Raw genomic sequence first — 20902 nt, 5'->3', positions numbered from 1 at the left:
AGCTGATTCTGGGATCTCCAAGAATATGCCAAGCAGCCAGAGAAAGAATTCTGAAGGAGGCGCCACACAGCTGGTTACACCACGTAGTTGGAAACGCGGGGTTTCGCAGAGGGGCTGGTGCTAGGACTTCTGACAGAACGCCATGTGGTCAATGCTGGGCCTACTGAATGGGAGGTCCTGCGGCTATTCATCTAGGTTTTGAATTTTCACATAAGACTTGCGCTGGGAATGTTGAAAACACTTCAAGAGTCTCCTTCAGACCCAAGAGCGAAGTCCGGGAGGCTTCTCTGACAGCTCAAATCTTAGCAACGGCTAGCTGTAGCAACAGCAGGAGCTCTCCCCTGCTGCCAGACACTAACAAACTCCAAAAACAAGAAAAGAGTACCTTTACTCTTCCCACAGTCTAATCTCCCTCCAAACGTCCCCCATTGCTGGAACTCAGCCTGAAGCCAGTGAGCCAGGGTACCCGAGAAATGCAGTTGCAGATCCCCAACCCGGAATTCCTGACAAGAGAGGGAAGGGAGGTGCTAGAAGACGACAGGGTGATAGCGAGTGAGGGTTCATTTCTCATGATGTCATCTATAACTTCAGAGAACTTAGTTTTGTGGAAAAGGCAAAACAAGTACATCAACAGGTGATTACAACCAATGTTTAAATCAAATATTTTCTCTTTCTCTGATATACAGCCAGGTTACTTGATGCATTCGTTTGCTCGGATGGCTTAAACCACAGATGTTTATTTTCTCATAGCTCTGGAGAGTGAAAGTTCCAAGTTTCGCCATCAGCAAGTTTGGTTTCTTCTAAGGCCTCTCTCCTTGCTTGAAGATGGCCTCGTTCTCACCGTGTCCTCACGTGGACTTTTCTCGGTGCACACACACCCCTGGTGTCTCTTTGTCCACATTTTTGGTCTTATGAGAACACCAGTCAGATTGGTATCTTCATTTTAATGACTTCGGTTGGACTGAATCACCTCTTTAAATGGCCTGTCTCCAAATACACTCACATTCTGAAGTACTGGGAGTTAGTGCTTCAACTTATGAATTGCGGGGGGGACGGAAGTCAACCCATAATGTATGACATAGAAGAGTTTATAACAAGAGGAGTTGAAGTCTCACTTTTGCAACTAAATAACCACCTTACATTGGAACACTTACTTCTCTTGGACTCATTTTTCTTATCTCTAAAATGAACTGAAAACATGAAATTAAAAAAAAAAAAAAACCACCTGCCCTATTGCTCTGATAGGGTGATTACAAGTATGCCAGAGTTTTTTAGGCAGTATTGCACTCCACAGAGCAGCAGGACTTTAGTGATACTTCTGCGATATTGTTGTTGTAATAGCCTGTTGCTTACTGGGAAAGCTAATGCCTTGATCTCTTCCCATTTCTGTATTGCTGGGGCTTTGATGATTAAGTGCTCTGAGGCACTGAGGGGGGCATTTTATTTGTCTGTTTACTAGCTCCACAGGTGAGTGTTATGAAAGGAAAGAAGGCACATTATAAGAAACTAAAGGCAGCTACTCCTTTTGGGTGTGAAGAATTGTGAATTTTCTCATTCCTGGGGCCTGTTTTCACTCAAAGATTCTATAATAACCTGTTAAAATGACTCATTTTACATACACTGCCTTATATCACAAACTATCTCATTTGTACTCACAAGAATCCTATAAACCTGTTTTTTAATGTACACACAATAATCACATAAATAATATCTGTGACTTAGGCTAAGGTCTAGAATGGACTAGTTTACAGAGACCAAACCTCTCGGCAAGATCAACTAGACGACTAGATAAAATACAAAACAACATCTCTTTGAAAGCTACTATTTGGAATTCAAATTGAATACCAGGAAGAAAGGAGGAAAAAAACCCTCTGGAAGAAGTTAACATCATATAAAATCTCTAGAATTATTTATACAAAATGTCCAGCATTCGATTACAAATAATCACAAATGATTAAAAAACAGGACACGGATTTCCAAATAACCGTAATTAATATGTTTAAGAAAATGGATAAGATGGAGAATTTCAGCAAGTAATTTGAATCTATATAGAATATCTAGAACTGAAAAATATAAAAACTAAATTTTTAAAACTCACTAGATGAGCTGAACAGAAGGTTGAGTATAGATGAAGAGAGGATTAGTGAACTGGAATATAGCTCGGTAGAAAATATCCAGACTGAAGCATGAAGGGAAAATGAGGCTAGAACATACCAAAAAAGTGTATGAGACAGATAAGGAAATGGCAAGAATGTCGCGATACATCTAATGAAGTCACAGAGAGATAGGAGGAAGAGAACAGAGCTGAATCAGTATTTGAAGCCGTTGTGACTGAGAAATTTCCAAAAGTGATAAAAGACCTCATGCCACCTATCCAAGAAGTGCTATGAACTCCCATGAAGACAAATACAAAAGAACTTAGACTCCTCCAAACAAGCTATGGTCTGAGGTCTAAAATAGTATTTCACGGGGCGCCTGGGTGGCACAGCGGTTAAGCGTCTGCCTTCGGCTCAGGGCGTGGTCCCGGCGTTATGGGATCGAGCCCCACATCAGGCTCGTCCGCTGTGAGCCTGCTTCTTCCTCTCCCACTCCCCCTGCTTGTGTTCCCTCTCTCGCTGGCTGTCTCTATCTATGTCGAATAAATAAATAAAATCTTTTAAAAAAATAAAATAAAATAGTATTTCACAAAAATGAAGTATGGCTCCAACTTTGAATCTCTTCACTGTGGAGCCTGTGAGTGAGGAAGAGGAAGAAAAAGCATAAAGCACAGAGCCGGGTTATAGTAAGGCTGCTAATGGGGGGACATTGGAGGGAATAACCATAGCTTCAGAGGCTCATTGATTCCCTCAAACATCTCTTGAAGACCTATCACTCGAGACAACACAGAAAAATGACTAAGAGTTTAATCCTCCCTTTTATTAAGGAAAAAAAATATATCCATAGTAATTCCCACTTAAAACTACTTAGAGGGACGGAAAAGCCAACTCAGTTGGTTTAGACAATAAAGAGGTTTGGTTTATGTACATAAAAAGTTTGGCAGCAGCAAGAGCTATAGGCTGGTTTGATGCAGTCATTAAAAATGTCAAAACCCAGGATCTGGTTTCTTTCTGGCTCTCTGCTCTGCTGTGCATGGTACTGGCATCATCTCGAGCTCTACATGGTGGTGCCTCCAATACTCCAGACACTTCTTCAATCACAAAATAGCTATGGCAACCAAGGTCATCGTATCTTCCCAGCACTCTCTTTTGGCCAGTCCTCCCCAGAAGGAGAGAATTTTACAAGTTGAGAAACTACAGCAGTGGTCTCCTCTAGTCTCAGACCCTTAGATTACACTGAGTTTTATGCCCACCTTTGAGCCAAGACTGTGATTAGGACACCAGGACAGTCTTCAACTAATCAGAGACCAACCTCGGAGTTGGAACTGGGTGTCATTCTTACCAAACTGCAGCAGTAGTTTGCTTTCCCCACAAAGCAAAATAGAGTTGCTATCACTAGAAGGGGATAATAAAGAGGACAATTGCCAGAGAAGAAATGGATGGTGGAAGAAAAAAAATTAATTCCAGTCACATGCATGCCCTGTGAGGCCCTTCAGTTCTGCGAATACTTAACCCTCTTCCCTTTTCCTCCTGCTTCAGCGAGGCTCCCCTCTCGGCTACTGCCTGAATGCACCAAACACTCCTCCCTCCCTTGTGACCTTTGCCTTTATGATAGCTTTTTCCTGAAATGCTCTTTCTGCAGACCTTTGCGTGCTTTCTCCCATGTTCCTCAGGGCTCTGTTTGAATGTCACTTGGAGAGGCCTTTGGTGAATTCCCTCCCTAAAATAGCAACTGCCAAGACTCTCTACCCCCATAATTGGCTTTAGATGTGTTTCTAGCACTTATCACGACTTGATGTTATTTTATATATCTGTTTGTCCTCACCACTAGAATGCGCACTCCATGGGAAGGTTCTGTCTTGTTCATTGTATCACAGTTAGCATTTAACGAATGTTTGTTGAGTGAGTGAATGTATCAGAATCCAGGCCTAACCCTGCCTCTGTTGTCTGAAGCAAGAAACTGAAACTGGTGTTGCCTCAGCCCCCTCATTTGTAAAATGGAGATAATCTCTACCTCAGAGTTATTTAGATTAAGAAAACCTGTGAGAAATGTCTGGTATATAGAGATGTTTAACATATATTTATGTTTCCTTCTCATAAAAGTTTCATTCACTAGGTCCAATGAGGCCAGAAGTCTTTATTTAAATCCGTTGTTTTCTCCTGTGGCTTCACTTTAGAATTACCTAGGGAATTCTTTAGAAGTCCTGAGCTGGGTTTCCACCCCTCGAGATTCTGATTTAATTGGGCTGGTGTGCCGCCCAGGCCCTGGTAATTTTTAAAGCTCCCCAGGTGTGAGCATATTAGCAGCCATCGCTGAAGACCACTGATTTCAAGTCATTAGTTGGGGGGGGGGGTAGGGTTGGCTGTGTGACTATCAGAATCCACTGGAAGCCCTGTAAAACCTGGCCCTTCCAACACCTGGAAATCTCTAGAAGCCAGCTTGGCTTATTTCCTCCAGTACAAATCATCAACTGGCAGACTAGACAGATGGTTATTATTTATCCTTCCTGCTGTGTTAGAAAAAAAAATTAGCTCTGCCGCGGGTTTCTCAAACCATTTTTACGTGTGCAAACCATTATCTTTTTATATGCTCCTAGGTATTAGAAGGGAGAAAGGGAAGCTTAAGAGAGACCAGGGAGACTAGCTTGGATTTTCTCCTAATGTAACTTTGAGAAGCGCAGACACCAGAGAGAAACTGGCCTGGGACAAAGACTAGGTTCTAGATCTTATGGCTAAAAGGGATAATGTAGAGGAACAGTGCCCAGAAAACTGCTTGGCACATGATAATTAATGTGAAGTCTTCTCTTCTGGGGAAGCTAGGCTGGTTTAAGATCATATGATAACGATAACGCGTAACAGGTAATAATCCTGGCACTGAGCATCTTCCCCGTGTTAAGTATTTTGGGTCAGTAACTTTTTTTTTTTTTTAATCTCCACAATCTTCCTGCAAACTGCTGGTTCCCTTTCCACAACTGACAAAATTAGGATCTGAAAGATTGCAGCTAGTAAAGGGAAGAATCAGGATTAGCATTTGGGTCTGACACCAAAGTTTCTCTTATGTGCTATGTATACTGCTTCTAGAATCCTTTTAACTCTCAAGTTTGATAATTCAGAGTAATTGGAACCTTTTTGCACCTGCAGCAACCAGAAAGCTCTTCTTTCACATACTGGGTGAAATAAGCAGGGGCCAGGGTTACTAGGGGATGATGGGTTCCCATGACAAATTTTCAGCGATTAAAGCAGATCTGTCTTGAAGGGGCTGCCTTAACTGGCTATCATGATTCTCATTAAGCATCTATTAAGTTTTACTCTATCTAGCATCTGGGTTAGGGATGGGAGGATAAAGAAACACGGAGAAAAAAATTCTCCTCCCGTAGGGCCCGAAAAGGAATTGGGAGAAATAGACGTACATATTCAGCGGCTTTAATTTTTAAACTCCCCATGGCCGTCCATTTAGCCTACAAGCAGGCACTGAGTACTTATGCTAATGCTGGGTGCTGGGGCTTCGGATGTTATGAAGTCACATTGTCTTCATCAAGAGACTGAGGGGGGAGATTCATAATGATCCATAGGTGCAATATTAAAAGTGCAACAAGGGGCGCCTGGGTAGCACAGCGGTTAAGCGTCTGCCTTCGGCTCAGGGCATGATCCCGGCGTTATGGGATCGAGCCCCACATCAGGCTCCTCCGCTATGAGCCTGCTTCTTCCTCTCCCACTCCCCCTGCTTGTGTTCCCTCTCTCGCTGGCTGTCTCTATTCTGTCGAATGAATAAATAAAATCTAAAAAAAAAAAAGTGCAACAAAAGCTTTTTAATCTGACCTGTGAGTTAATTTACATGAACACCCTTCCATAGATGACACTCTTAGGCAACATTTACTGAGCACTTGCTATATTCCAGGTGTTTGCTTTATAGTTTCTAGCCCACTTAATCCTCACAATAATCTATGGATGGCATTAGCCACCTTTTACAGAAGTGGAGACTCGACACAAAGAGGACAAGTCACCAGGCCAAGGTCACGCAGCTCATAGAGAAAGGAGCCACGACTGACTCAAACCCAGGGCGTCTGGCTTCAGAGCCTCCACTCTCCACCGCTACGTTACACTGCCACTCTCCACCTTTGTAAAAAAAAACTTATTGATTGAACCATCTTTATTGAAAGTAGTGAGACACAACTCAGAAGCACATGCATATGTGAATTATGCACCAAATATGGAAGCCGAAGCTTCCAGAAATCTGTACTGTGTGGTCGTTGCATGGATTTGTAAAATAAAGAAGTCACCAAAAGTGCTAGTGATGAATGAATGACACCCGCCATAAGCCTAAGAGGACCTGAGCGGAAGGTCTCCATGTCTTTTTCCTGGATTCTAAGGAAATGTCTATTCATAAGGCAGCAGCCTGAGCAAGTAGCCCCTGGGCGGTAGAATCGTCTGGGTTAGGGATGCTGTTCAAACCTCTGCCTGTACAGCACCTGTGAACATTGAAAGGGGTAAGGAAGGGGGACGGCAAAGCTTCTACCTGATCCTTCAGGCACACACCTGCGTGGACAGAGGGGCAGAAGTTCCTGCTTCTCTGGAAAGAGGCAGAGCTATGGAAAGAGGCCCCTTGCCGCTCTCCAAACTGGAGAAGCCCTCTTGATTCAAGGCGGTTCTATAGGCTGTTGCCTCTGCTTTTCTGGAACAATCTGCAGTGCAGGAGGCACCACCAGCATCACTTTTACCTGGCAACTCCTCTTCATCCCTCAGGCCCCCAGTTTACGTGTCACTTCCTCCAACAACCTTCTCCCTCCTCCCCCACTCCTGCCCCATCCCAAAATAAGTGTAAATATTTTCACCTTTGGTTGTGTTTGTGGTGTTTTGTAACCAAGTAATCATTGTGAGTGGTGACTCAGCACCTACTTCCCCTCTGTGAGCTCCACCGGGGCAGGGCCAGAGCTTTTACCTACCGGTGTCTCCCTCTGTGCCAACCATATAACAGAGCCTCCACCTTCTCCTGGCCTGGGTGCATGCGTGTAGGTGCTAACACGAGGAGACCAAACTAAACCCTTCCATGTTTTTCTTTCTTGTCTAGGAAAGAACGTAAAGAAAACCTCTGGCGCGGCAATGCAGGCTGAAGTCCCTGCGATGTCTCCAGGCGAAACAGAACATATGGTGTGCACCTGGCTACACAGAGCCGGAGGAAGGGCTTCACCCATCCCTTGCCTTCTAGTCTCTGACGCTGGGTGGGGCCCTCCCTCTTGGGTTTTTGATTTCCACCCAACACCTTGATGTCAGGCTCTCTTTGACTTTGAGACTCTGCTCCAACACAGAAGAGAGGCAGAACTGTGAGAGCGTTTGGGTTGGTTCCTGGCCCAGCTGGTAGGCATGCAGAAATCTCTCAACGCACCATGAAGGGCCCGCCGTCTGCCCCGAGAAACTGGACTTGTAGCATGGATACAGGTGTCCTTCCAAAGCCTGTGACCAAGCCACCAACTGCCGTCAAAATAAAAGATGGTTATGAGACCTATTTTAACATCTTAAGCCCAGCTTCCAGAAACTGAGGGTGACCTTTTCCCCAGACATCACATTTTAAAATGTAATGGGCTCTTTGATTTAAAAAAAAAAAAAAAATCTGGCAAGCAGTTAAAATCCGTTTTAATATTCCCAGCACTTAGCCAAAAGAAGATGCAGACAGAATTGAAAAACAGCCTGAGTTTTTCTGTTGTTGTTGTTTTTAAAATGCCCGGATTAGAACATAATTCATCTTAAAATGACGGGAGGCCTCTTCATGCACTTCACACTTTGAAATATTTTAGAAAATAGTATCCATTTTGGCAAGCCTCTTGCCACGCAAGAAACAACAGCAAATGCTTTTCTCCTTGAGTGTTAAGTCTGTTGTGAATAAGATTATAAAAAATATACTTTGCTCTTTTATTTTGCCTCTTGTTTGAGGATTTTACTGCATCTCTGCAATAATTGATTCTTCTCACATTCCTCTATAAGCAGCCTTCATTGCCCCACTTTTAGAGGGTGAAATTGAAGCAGAAGTTTGGTAAAGCACATTTCCTCTTTTCCCAGAGAAAATCATTTATTCATTCCCTTATTCATTCGGTTAACACGTCTTTAGAACAAACTATGTGCCAGCCGCTAAGCAGAGCTTGAAGGTCCACAAACGACGACCTCCCAGGCCCAGTCTCTAGCTCTGGTAGAGGACAGAGATACTGCGACAGTCACAGTGCCCTCTAATAAGTGCTGCGATGGATAAAGAGGCTACAAGGAATCACCCCTCACCCTGCCTGGGGCTCTGGGGAAGGCTTCCCACGAGAAGTGAAATATGAGCTGGGTCTTGAAGGATGAACAGAAGCCCAACCAATCAGGACATGAGTGGCAAGAAAGGTTCTCACGACGGAGGGAACGGTGGGTATAAAGCATAAAGGTATCCTGTAGCTTCATTTTTTTCTGGTTTTAAGTGGCTGGAAAAAGATTGGAGAAAGGATGTATACACACGGCTGAAAGAAGAGAAGCAAGAACAAGAACTGGCGTCGTCTTACGTGCCAAGGAATTTGGACTTTATCCTGATACAGTGGGACCAAAACAGTATAGGGTGTGTTACTTACTCCGTACTTCTTTAGTTGAGCCTAATTCAGGTCCATACAAATCCCCCCTTCCCCTGCCTTTCGTGGTCAAAGAGAACGTTGAACTATCTGAAAGAATATGGAAATTTATTGAAAACCAGCTTCTCAGATCCAAGGACCTCTTTGAATTCTCTAAAATCATCCACCAAACTCTATGCAAATGTGCATTTCGCTGGATAGATTATCTCAAGTTTGCATCTGGATTTCTAAAGTCGTCCAAAGCTCTAAAAAGTATAATAATCCTATTTATTTACTTTATGAAAACTTTCAGCTGTTTCTCAAAGTTGATTTTATCAAAGTGGAATTCTTTTATAGTAATCTCTTACAATTTACTGGTTGCTGGTCACCCATATGGTTACAATTTCATATAGCATTCTCTTCTTTCAAATAAAACAGTTCTTCACATTCCCCAGCGGCAGCTTAATGCATGTTTGTTAACAAACTCAATACCGGGTGTCGTATTGCAATTTCCATTCTTCAGAGCTATGGGATTTTCACAACTTATATGTGAGAAGTTTGAGACAAAGTTACAAAACTGGAGAAATTCAGATATTTGAAAATTGGGGTAAGCACAGATATACAGAAGTTAGAGACATAATTCTATGGTAGGTTAGTTAAGATTATTTGCATTGAGGTGAACAGAACCAACTCTACCAATTTAATATGTTGGATACAAAGGATAGACAAGCGTATCACGCTACCTAAGGACAGAACCATAACAATAAACTAAACTCAGAGACTTGAACAACATCATGACCTCCTGCATGTTTTCTCTTCTCTCTGCCGTCAGCTTCATATCCTCTACCTATCTTTCCATCTGTCTGTCTTTCTCAGCAGACCATCTTTTTCTCATTTCCAATACACAGAGTGGAAAACCTGCTAGCATTCCTGCATCTCACATAGAATGATCTCTTTTTTTCTATCCTTCTGTCTTTATCTCTCACAAATAGTTCCAAAACCACGGGACAGTGTGTTTATTGGCCCATTTTGCATCTGATGCCCAGTCCCGCGCCATGTACTTACACACATGGCGATTCTCTCCACAGCCATGGAGACAGGAAGGATGGGCAATTCCTGGAGCAGAGGGCTTGGGCTGATCAAACAGTCAATGCCCACGCTCTCTCTTCGTGGTAGGTGATAGGATGTCTTACATGGTGCAGTGGGGACTCATCCGTCTACTTGTTCTAAAAGCATTTCTGTTTTGTGCTGGACTTGGAGTTAGAATACCAAAATGAGCTGGACGTACCTCTGTTCCTCCTTCTAGTTTTGTGTCTACCATTACTAAGGTCTTAGTAAGTCCACTCCCCGGGCCGCAGCTTCCTTCGTTAGATGGACTGGCAGACCACAGAGGCGTCTTATGGTTTGTCAGAATGAGCCTATAAGCCTGAGATAATATCAGTACTGTTTCAATCACTTTTCGTCAAGAATCTCACACTCATGATGCAGAGGTTTTCCCACCAAGAAATTATAAGCATTGCCTGAAGCCTATCCCCTGTGTACCCCACTAGTAGAAAACAGAGTGGAATATCATGAACAGTCTCAGTTACAGAAACTTTTGTTTTGTGTAAATCAGAAATGTAAACTGAACAAAGTCATGATTTCATCCTTCCCTTAAAAAAAAACAAAAAAACAAAAAACGACTCAACATAGTAGTTTATATCCAGCAAGAATTGGCAGATGTGGTCCTATGGCACTGAGGACTTGAAACACATCCTGTAGCTTTACAAAGCCAGACCTTGCAATAAACCTTGCTAGCTGTGTGGCCTCCCCTTTGGCCAAGAGCCTGGAGGAGCTTTGTGTGGTGAATGTATTGCCAGTGAGACGCTTGTGTTGTTTTGGTAGAAAACTCCAGAAGAGGAGCCGCAACCAGAAAACCCTCCTGCTGAGATTTCCACCCCCAAAGATCCCCCGAATGCTCTGAAGGTCAGGCCAGTCTCACAGCCTGTTGTGAGTCCGACAACGAAGAACGAGTCTGAAGAATATGAGACATGGATCGACAGGTTCAGGGAGCTGGAAAATGCCCTCTACCTACGTGATCTGAGTCGTACAGGTGAAGTGAGAACCTCGGAGCTGCTACGCCTTTCTATTTGCATTTTAGTCTGGAACGGACGCCTCCTTTTCTTGCACGTCTTAACAAATACAGTTTGTATGTAAACCATGTGCACTGGCACCAGGAGCACAATTGGGAAATTCAAAGGTGAGTCAGAGCCAGACATGAATCCCCCACCAGGTCACTCACAGTCGCTTTGTGTCTTTGATCCTCCTCCATTCAACTACTGGAGTGTAACCTACAATCTGGTCTTGTAACTCCCAGCTGAAATCTTCAGCACGCCCACTGACGGGCTGAACTCCAAACTCCTTAGCAAGGCAAAAGCTGGTTCTGTCCACCTGACCAGTCTCTTTTCCTTCAACTGGTAATCTCTCAGCTTATCCTACCCTATCATAATGAATAACTTGCCTTCCTCAAACACACTGTGCTTTCTCCTGTGACTGCTCCTTTTCTCACCCTATGCTCTCCATCTGAGCTGTCTGCCTCTCCTCTTTCTACCCCACCCCCTGCCAACTCCCCAACTTGTCCACCTGACTAGCTCATGCCTAAACACGTTTTAGGTTAGAACTCAGGCTCTACTCCTCTGAGACTCCCAAAATTTGCCCAGACAGATCTAGGCTAACCTTTGTCTGGCCTCCTAGAGTTCTTTAACAACCATTATCATATTTGATATATATTTTTTTTCATTTGGGGACTTCTTACAATCTCACCAGTAGACTACATTCCTTTTTTCACCCTTGCACCTTGCACAATTCTGTTCCACTTTTTTTTTTTTGAGGGAACGAAGAAAGGAACGAATGTAAATACATAAACAAATCCAAGATGGAAGGTAATAAATACCATTACAGTGTGAAATGTGGGCACTCAGAGAAAGGAGTATTCCTTCCTAGTGATGTGATCAGGGAAGGTTATATTCATGTGAAATTAACCATTAAAGATAAAAAGCAGCTTACATATGAAGTAATGAAATAGACCTTTCTGGCAAAGGTGTATGTTAGCCAAGCAAAGTGTTATGTGTGAAACTCCATGCAGGAAGTTTTGATTGGAAAGACTATAAGGGCAATTAAGAAGAATGTTAAATGATAAAGGTAGAAATATAAGATTCCAGATCTAGGAGGATCTTAGGTGCCAAACCAAGGAATTTGGATTTAGTTCAAAAAGAGTGAGTAGCTCTGAGAGTTTCTAAGCAGGGAAATGGTAGGATGAAGTTGTATTTCAGAAAGATCCTTGATGGTTGTGTGCAGATTGAAGGAGAAACTGAAAGTAAGGAAAGGAGTAAGGATTTGCAACGTCCACGTGAAAATGAAGTCCCGAACAAGGTCAGAAACCTAGGGAAGAGGAAGCAGGTGCAAAAACACATGGACTGAAATGGTGATACTTAATTACATTCTGTAGTTACGGTGAGTTAGTGTATTATATGTGGAGCCTAAAAACATGGAACCCATAGAAGTGGAGAATAGAATGGTGGTTGCTGGGTAAAATGCGAGACATGGTCAAAAGGCACAAACTTTCAGTTAGAAGATTAATGAGTTCCAAGAATTTAACGTAGAGCATGATGACTCTAGTTAACAATGCCGTATTGTATACTTGAAAGTTTCCATGAGAGTAGAGCTTTAACGTTCTCACCACCATAACAACAACCACAATAAAACGGTAATTACGTGGGATAAAGGATATGTTAACTAACCTTATCGTGTTAAACATTTCCCAGTACGTACATGTATCAAATCATCACATTGTACACCTTAAACTTATATAATGGTATATGTCAATTACATCTCAACAAAAACATAGTGGCTACATTAGCACTCTCTAGAAGTACTCACGTAACCGTAGCAATGCGTTTCCATTCTCTGTGTGTTTCTGCTTCATTTTGTTTTGAAATTCCAAAGCACTTAACTCTAGACCACATAAAGTATAACTACCATACAATACCCAAGGACTTCTAATAATCATACCAAAGAGAGGGGTAGATGAAAATTTCAAATGAAAAATTCATCTAGCTTATTAAACTTATTAAACATGTGTTATGAGCCCAGCACTGTGCTAGAGGCTGAACCAGAAGGGAAACCAAAAGAATGAGACATGATCTCTGGCCTCGAGGACCTTTTAGGTAAGGCACCAAGACAGACAGTAGTTGAACGCCAAAAAAACAAACATTCTCAAGGGCAACGTATAGCAAAGTATTATAACTGAAGATACAAATATGAGCTGAGTTTTCAGACAGGGTTCCATGGAAGAAAGAGCTTGAGCGAGCCTTCGGGAGAGGTTGGTGTTGACTTTGGATAGCTGGGGAGGGCGTTCTGAGTTGAAACTATCTCCTGCAAAGCTTAGAAGGATCGTGTTAGATTAGATAGTGAAATTGAGACCCTACTGTGAATCCTGTGTGCCAGGATGAGGCTTAATCCTCTACCCAATGTTTACCAAAGGTCTGCCCAGAGGAGAGCACAATAAAAGCAGAGATGGATAATTTAGGGAAGATACTGGAGAAAAGGAGATCAAAAGGTTACTGAAATAATCATGAGGATGGGGTAACCAGATGATGGACACGAAGGAGGGCACGTGACGTGATGAGCACCGGGTGTTATATGCACCTGGTGAATTACCGAACTCTACCTCTGAAACTAATGATGTTCTATACGTTGGCTAATTGAATTTAAACTAAAACAAAACAAAACAAAACAAAACAAATCACGAGTCTAGGTATTCATACCAGAGAGTGGTGAAGGGGTTACAAGCAAATACAAAAACCATCAGGTGGAGAGGGAAGACATTTCTAAAGAAATAAATGCTGAGTTGCAGTGATGGATGATGGATCGTAAACTTAGTTGCTAAGAGACTCCCCCAAGACTGGGACCTTTCTCATACTGCTGAACTGTTCTGAGGAAAAACAGAGTTTTGTTGACTTTGGAGGCAGATTCCGGCAGATTTGAAATGCCTCTCTCATGGCCTCTTCACTATTTATGCCTGTTTTCTCTGTTTCTATGAAATTCATTAGTTCCTCGTCCGCCAGAGAATGTGTCAGCCTGATCTGGGAACATCTATAACTATCTTTAATGAGGAAAGAGGATTAACTGAGGTCATTTAGTTGGTTTATTAACCACAGTATTTAGATGACCACCACAGTGTCATTCAAGACACTGAGCCGATGATACTACTTATTGATGAATCAGTGTTCTTTATTATGTGCAAGGAAATATGTAGGCCAGGGTGTTCTTCCTTCAGGGTGAAGACAGACCATCCATCATCAAGTTAGTGTTTCTGGGAACTTACTCTGTGCTTATGTTCTAACAGGGGTTGTCAAGAAAATATCCTTGAGGAGAAAGAATAAGAAATGAATGTGAATGACGGCTCATGTTTTCTAAAGAAAGAAGGGCAGTTGGGATAAATGTTTGGGAGAATGGGAGATTTGGAATTTTCCCAATGAACTGAAGCCTAAATAGAAAATGTTTTCCAGTTCAAGGAGGCAGAATGCGAGGAGAGTCCTCAAGGACATTCTTTGCATGAGTCTGGACTCTGCACACAGTGAATCGCTAACTCCTTACATCAACCACATGCTGAAGGGATTAATGGCCTTATTTATGGAGGAAAAAGCCAAGCTCAAAGTGGTAGAAGACTAGCCAGTAGGAAGAGGAGCCATAATTCAAACCCAGTTCTGTTGGCCTTCCCACTACACTAAACTCCCATGACATACCAGAAAGAACATGAGGTTTTGCTTGTTGCTTTGCTGATTGTTTCTTTGTTTGGTTTTACCAGAAGACTTAGATTCAAGTCCAGACTTGACTATTTGTTGAGCCCTGAAAGCTAGTTATTTATATCCTCCGAGCCTGTTTCCTCATCTATAATTGATAATAAAACATATCTCCCTTCTTGGAGAAAGGATTACACGAGATTTGAGATTTCTTTGCAAACTGTAGAATGAAGTCCTTGTTAAAGAGGTTCTTCTTATTCCTTTCATTTTGGTTCTGGTGGGACAAGAACAGGCTTTTCAGCACCAAGATGGATTGTAAGGGTTATTTTATGCAGCTGTCCTGGGCAGCCCCTAATGACAGCAAATTAGACAGATACAAATTTCAGTCAATGGACTTTGGTTGACACTAGGATTCCTCTACCAATGGTAAAGCTCAGCAGATAGCAAAAAATGCCCCTCCACACACCAGTAGTGATCCCTACATGTATTTTTTTAACACTACTTTTAATTTTAGTTAAAATATAAACTACATTTTATGCATTTTAAAAATTTCTTCTTATGAAGACACATTCTTATTGATTTAGAATAATATTGGTGCTATAACTATTATAATCATCCTATAATAATGCCAGCATTAATGAGTGCTTAATAGTTCTGGGCACGGTGCTAAGCTTTCATTATTTTATTTATTTTCATACAGTTTAATTATCCCTATTTTAAAGTTGAGACTGAGGCTCAGAAGGTTAAAGTACCTTCCCAGTCAGACACTTCATCCAAAGCCCATGACTTATACTTCCAGAGGAGATGTCTTGAGGGATCCAAGCTAGACCAGACCAAGAGAAGCCACCCAAGGCAGAGAACTGCAGAAATGCAATGGGCCAACTCACAGAAAGATATTTCTGCAGAGGAAAGGATCAACATTCTAATAGAAGAGAGAGAGAATAAACAAGCCTACATAGAACAGAAAATAAACAGGGATGGGACGGGACGGGATAGAACCGAATAGAACTGAATAGAATAAATCACATTAGGACACCGTCTGTCTGCAACCCACTGTTAAGAACACCCATCACAGAGAGGTTCAGAGGGGGGCATGATGCTCCACAGTCCTTGCTCATTTAAATAGGAACAATACCTGGCAGCTTAAATGGAGGTAACAGGTGTCCAGTAGACCCAAACTTTAAAGGACTGGTTGTGGTGTTCACAAAATGACTAGGGGACTTCATCTGGCCTCTTTCAGAAAGAATTTCACAATCATCATTACAGCCTGCACGAGCACAGGATAACAGAAGAACATACAAGGGATGCATCTTTAGTCCCTATAAAAGATATTGAAAAGCTTTTCTTGACACCTGCAGTGTAGATCTGCACAGTTCAGGGAACATCTTTAGGAAGTGATCTGAGCCTTACTCGCAACAAACTCTTCCCCCTTATTCTATGACGCAGTGTAGTTAAATGCCTGGATTCAAGCAACTTTGGGCAAGTGACTTACCACTTCTATGCCTCAGTTTCTCCCTCTGTAAAATGGGTTGTTATGAGCATTAAATGAATTACTACTGGTAATATGTTTGGAAGCATGCCTGAAACGTAGTGAATGTTATATACATGTGGAAGTATCAGTCACTATTCGGGCACTCCAGCTAATTTTCTGCATATCTTACCGTCTCAACTGGTTGGGGATCTTCTTCAGGTAAAAGTTTCCTTGTCTAAATCCTCTATATTCCTAAGCACAGCATCTGCCCTAGATGAGCTCACAATGAGGAGCTTATGAAGGAGTTATTTGTCTTGGCTGATGCCATGTTCTCCACTGCAACCACCCAAATCCACGTATCCTGAACTTGGAAAGCACCTTGGCGTTGATACATACAAGGCATGGGTACCAGAGTACACCCTGCGGTGATACACGCTACCGTCTCTATTACACAGCTTTCAACTCTGAGCGATGAGAAATGAGATGACTTACCTGTGATCACACAGCAAGCAGAAGGGAGGCACAGTAAATACATGTCCAGAAATGCACAAGAATGAGCTGTTCGAATCCTGCATGGTTGGGAACATGTTTGGCTCTTTCAGTAAGATAAAAAATTACCCAGAAAAATTAGAAACTGATTTTAGCAGGCACCCGCCTGTTTTAAAAACTGGCCTTTAAAGTTTTATAGCCACAAAGAATAAGCTTCAATTGCTTTAACAAGCTGAACGTGTCAAAATATTAGCATTTTGTTTTTACTCGGAAGTCATTCAAGCTAATATAGATTTTTTTTTCTCTTTTTTGCTTTCTTCATCCTCTTTTCAAAACTTCCCACCCACCCAACCCAATCACAGGAGCTCTGGAGAAGGAACGGGCCAGACGCCTCATTCACAACTACAATCTCATTTACAACCTGTCCCTGAGCCCTCGGAAAATCGACCAAGCCTTGCGGAGATTCCGTGCGGGAGAAAATATGCTCTTGGAGCCAGCACTTTGGTACTTAAAGGAGCTATGATAACAAGCCCATATTGTGAGAACAGATGTTTCCTTTATCTTCCTTTTTACCCAGACACGTGTTTCTCTCCGGCCTGAGTGAGGCCGATACAGTGACTGGAGACGCTTTGGACTCGGACTTCTTTTCTGGCCATGACGCTCCCTCACAAGCCGCTCAGAGTGACCCGAGAAAACCGGATTTCCTCTCCCGAGGTGGCAAAAGCCCAATTTCTTAAAGTCCCCTTCTATTCTAATAAAGCTCCTTATTAACATGATTTTTTTTTCTGTATTGTTGATGAAACTTCATTTTTGCAAACCCTGCAATTCCATAGAGTAAAAAATATGCTAGATATTGTGGTCAACTCCCCAAAATGCCTGTCACGTAAGAGACCTCGATACATCATTTTTGGATGAGTAAACCAGCCTTTCCTCTAGTCACTATTCTAGGAAGGATGTCCACATTATCAGAAAAATAAAATTATTAGCAAGACATTAAGACTAAGGATAGGAGCAGAATTCCAAGTGAGTTTTCTGAATAAGTGAGATATTTTCTCTAGTACAAAACTAGGTCATGTTACACTGTCCCCAAGGATATTTTCCCAGGGTATTAGATAGAAGTTTTAATGATTGACACCTGGGACAAGGGGTTCTGGAAATAGGGAACATCTCTACTTTCTCTGGCAGGAAAATCAAGCAAAACTTTCCACGAGTTCCCACAGTTCTTCTATCCAACTTTGCACCTCCCAGGGAACACACACTCACATGCACATAACACCACACAGAGAGCATGAGCTCCCCGGAGGAATACCGACCCAGGACTTCAGAGACAAATGTGTTCCCAGAACCATCATCAATGCTGAGTGGCCTGGATTCTGGTTTTCAAATTTGTGCGGGAGACAGGACAAAGGAGTTAGGTCAAGGGGGAAAGTAAAAAGCTCTCTGAGCATCCCTTTTTATCCATTTTATATAGGGGGATGTCTCATAAAATCTTATAAACAAAACCTTAAGAACAAAATAATTTTGATCCACTAACATCAATGATCTTTAAGGGCTTCAAGTTTGACCTACTTTAGTTTTTATAATCCTTGAGTAACCCAGAAAAATGCCTCTTGAGTCCAACTGACCATCTCTCTAACATTCTAGAACCCTTGGACCTGCTAGCTGTGTTTTAGGTCAAGAAGTAATCAAACAAACATGGCTTTCTCATGCTACTAAAATGTCAAGTGAGGAAAAGTAGAATATTAGGTCAGACAAGTCAGTATACATTGGGCAACAAACACGTGTTGGGAACCGGACGTGCTCTGTTTCACCCAACTCTGACAACTCAGTGTGCCGGGGTTTACCGTATTGAGTAAATGGTACTCAATACCGTTGAGGAAAGAGAGGCTCAAAGAAGTAAAGGGTAGAAAAGCTGTTGGGCTGTGCCTGTTGATAACTGGCCAGAGGGATAGAGCCTTCTGGAAAACATTGGTCACATACCTAAGAATGCCCTGTCCACCCTACATCTCTGTGGGGAAGTGGGCTGGAAAGAGGGTTGGATGATGGGAGGCCCTAACCATGAAGCCAGGGTTATCAGACGCAATCATGGGGCCTGGAGGGTGTAACCTTACCTTACCCAATTCGTTGTATGCAACATCTAGATTCGCTCCTGACGGATAGCCTCAGCACCCCCCAACTCACGCAACTAGAGGAGACCCTGTTGACACAGAAGGCAACACGAAAGGTGGCCCAGAGCCACGCGACTACAGGTCATGCACACCCTGTACTCCCTACAGAGCTGGCTGACCGAATGTTTCTGGAAGTGGGGGAGCCATGGCCATATCTGGATCCACAGTCACACCACCAGTACTACCCACCCTTCAACAGAGGGCAGAAAAAGAAAAAGGCTTTAAAAGCAGCCAAAATCCAGCTCCGGCACTTAGTAGGTGGGAGGCTTGGCAAGTGTTCCATCTCTCTGAGCTTCAGTTCCTTCAACTGTAAAACAGGAATAGTTTACACTGAGTGTTTCACAGAAGTGTTATTGAGAGTCATGCCATTTGGCCAGTTCTTGCACGTGGTAGGGATGGACCTTTCTTGTGCCCCTCCTTAGCTGCTGAGCGTCAGGATGCTTGAACAACGTCTCTGTGAAATGACATAGGGACATAAGGCTACCCCCATAGCAAAAACACATTTTGAGATATATCTGCCTTTTAGAACCAAGGGACAATTATTCTTGGGTCCTCTCCTGTCTGGAAGTGTCCACTACTTTACCCCAAGGTGTGTGTGTGCACACGTGCATGTGTGCATTTGCAAGACTTCCACTTTGCAAAAGTAAATACCCATTAGATTTTCTCTGAGTAAACCCTGAAAGAAACAGAATTCAACTTAAGTCATCAATAAAGCTAAGATATCAAGGTGACAATGTGACAGCAGATGTTAAATGAGGCCTTGCCATGAGACGAACCGCTGGACACAAACAGGAAAATGCTATGACGTCATTATGCTTTAGAATCTTGGTTGACCTCTATCCTAGGACTTCTCCATGATTTGCTTATGGAAAATCTGCCACCTTTCTCTTTCTCTCTCTCTCTTTCTCTCTCTCTCTCTTTCTCTCTCCTCCCACCCCCAAGATCAGTGTTGTTTTGTATACTCCCTGTGACTGTGTCACTGTGAACTTCTCACACTGGGGAGAGAAAGTCTGGTGTCTGTGGTCTTGACCAGGTTTCTCTAGCAGAACCTTTCTACACAGGTGAGTGTGTGCGCGGACTGTTCAGACTCCAGTATGCCCCGGAGAGACCCAGAGTCAGCTATGTCTGCCCGAACTGTCCGGAAGCCTCAGCCTCTAAAGATGGATCACTGAAGACATGACAGAGGCTGAATCTCACCAGCTGGGCAGACCCCTCCCAGATGTATGACCCTGCGCAATTCACTACCTACCCCGCAGAGTCAGTCATGTTACAGGAGATAATGGTGCAAACCGCCCAGCACTATACCTGTCACGTAGACATGCTCCATAAGGGGAAACTGGTTTCCTATTTTATTCTTATACAGTATCTCCATTTACCCCAGTCAATGGACCAAATCATCAAATGACTTTTCCAAGTACAGACTCCTTCCAAGCCAACAGGGGGCTCCATGATCACGTGGTCCTGGAGGGCAGAGACCATGCCCTCCACGTTCTTGTTCTCCATTCTCTCACCTGCTCTGACTCCTCCCAGTAGCCCAGCTAAGCTGGCATTGCTGTGCTGCCATACATATACGATGTACATATGAGAACTGAAGCTCAGGGTGGTCAAGGCACTCGCCTAAGGGCTAACAGCTATTGAGTGACTGAGTCAGGATCAGAACCCAGTGCACAATTTCAAGTCGAACAGTGGCTTGCAGGTCACAGAGTGAATAACCTGCAAAATTCTCTCCAGTATGTGTGGTCTTTCTCCTCAGCAAGTCTGGAGGTCACTCCCAGAAAGGGCTAAGGTCTTCCCCAGCTTTGTCTCCAGCACGGAGCGCAGATTCACCCAAGTGGGCACCCGGAAAACATTTGTAGAACGGAGCCCCCGCATGAAACTTTTGAAGCCCGATGGCCTCCTGCCCTTTTCCGGATCTCCCAGCAACATCACTGTCTTGTGGGGACTGAAATGAAAGGTGTTTTCAGGACTCTGGGCGTTGTGTGTTCACACAAGCAGAAACACAATGGTATAGATCGCGCAGTCCAAAGAGCTTGCTAAGTGCTCCCTGACTCTTCAGAGGAATTTCCCAAGATCATTAAGGGAAGCAATACAGGGTTTGATATTCTAATTGGGACCAGCAACTGGACAGCTTTGGAGCAGGCCAGAGAACTGTGGAGCTCTGCAAACAAATGCTGGCCTTTCTTCTCTTTCTCTCCTTGCCCCTCCTACTTACAGCCTTCCAGCTACAGTTCCACTGCTCCTTAGCAACAAAGGCGGGGTCCCAGAGCTGGGGTGCCTCAGGAATGCCAGTCATTCCTCTCATTAGCATTCAGGGCCCTTCATCTCC

General features: G+C 43.1%; 1 protein-coding gene across 1 annotated transcript in view; it reads left to right on the top strand.

Annotated features, from left to right (window-relative positions):
* Positions 1-16931, top strand: part of C12H1orf87 (chromosome 12 C1orf87 homolog) — a 77045-nt gene extending 60114 nt beyond the window's left edge. The window contains 3 exon segments of the mRNA XM_087866312.1: positions 7165-7244; positions 10550-10757; positions 16771-16931. Coding sequence (XP_087722438.1) covers positions 7165-7244; positions 10550-10757; positions 16771-16931 — 449 coding nt within the window.
* Positions 16932-20902: the final 3971 nt, after the last annotated feature.

This window comes from Ursus americanus, chromosome 12 (genome assembly GCF_024610735.1).
Source record: "Ursus americanus isolate L20-20 chromosome 12, mUrsAme1.1.p, whole genome shotgun sequence".
NCBI lineage: Eukaryota > Metazoa > Chordata > Mammalia > Carnivora > Ursidae > Ursus > Ursus americanus.
This window is presented reverse-complemented; position numbering and strand designations above follow the sequence as displayed.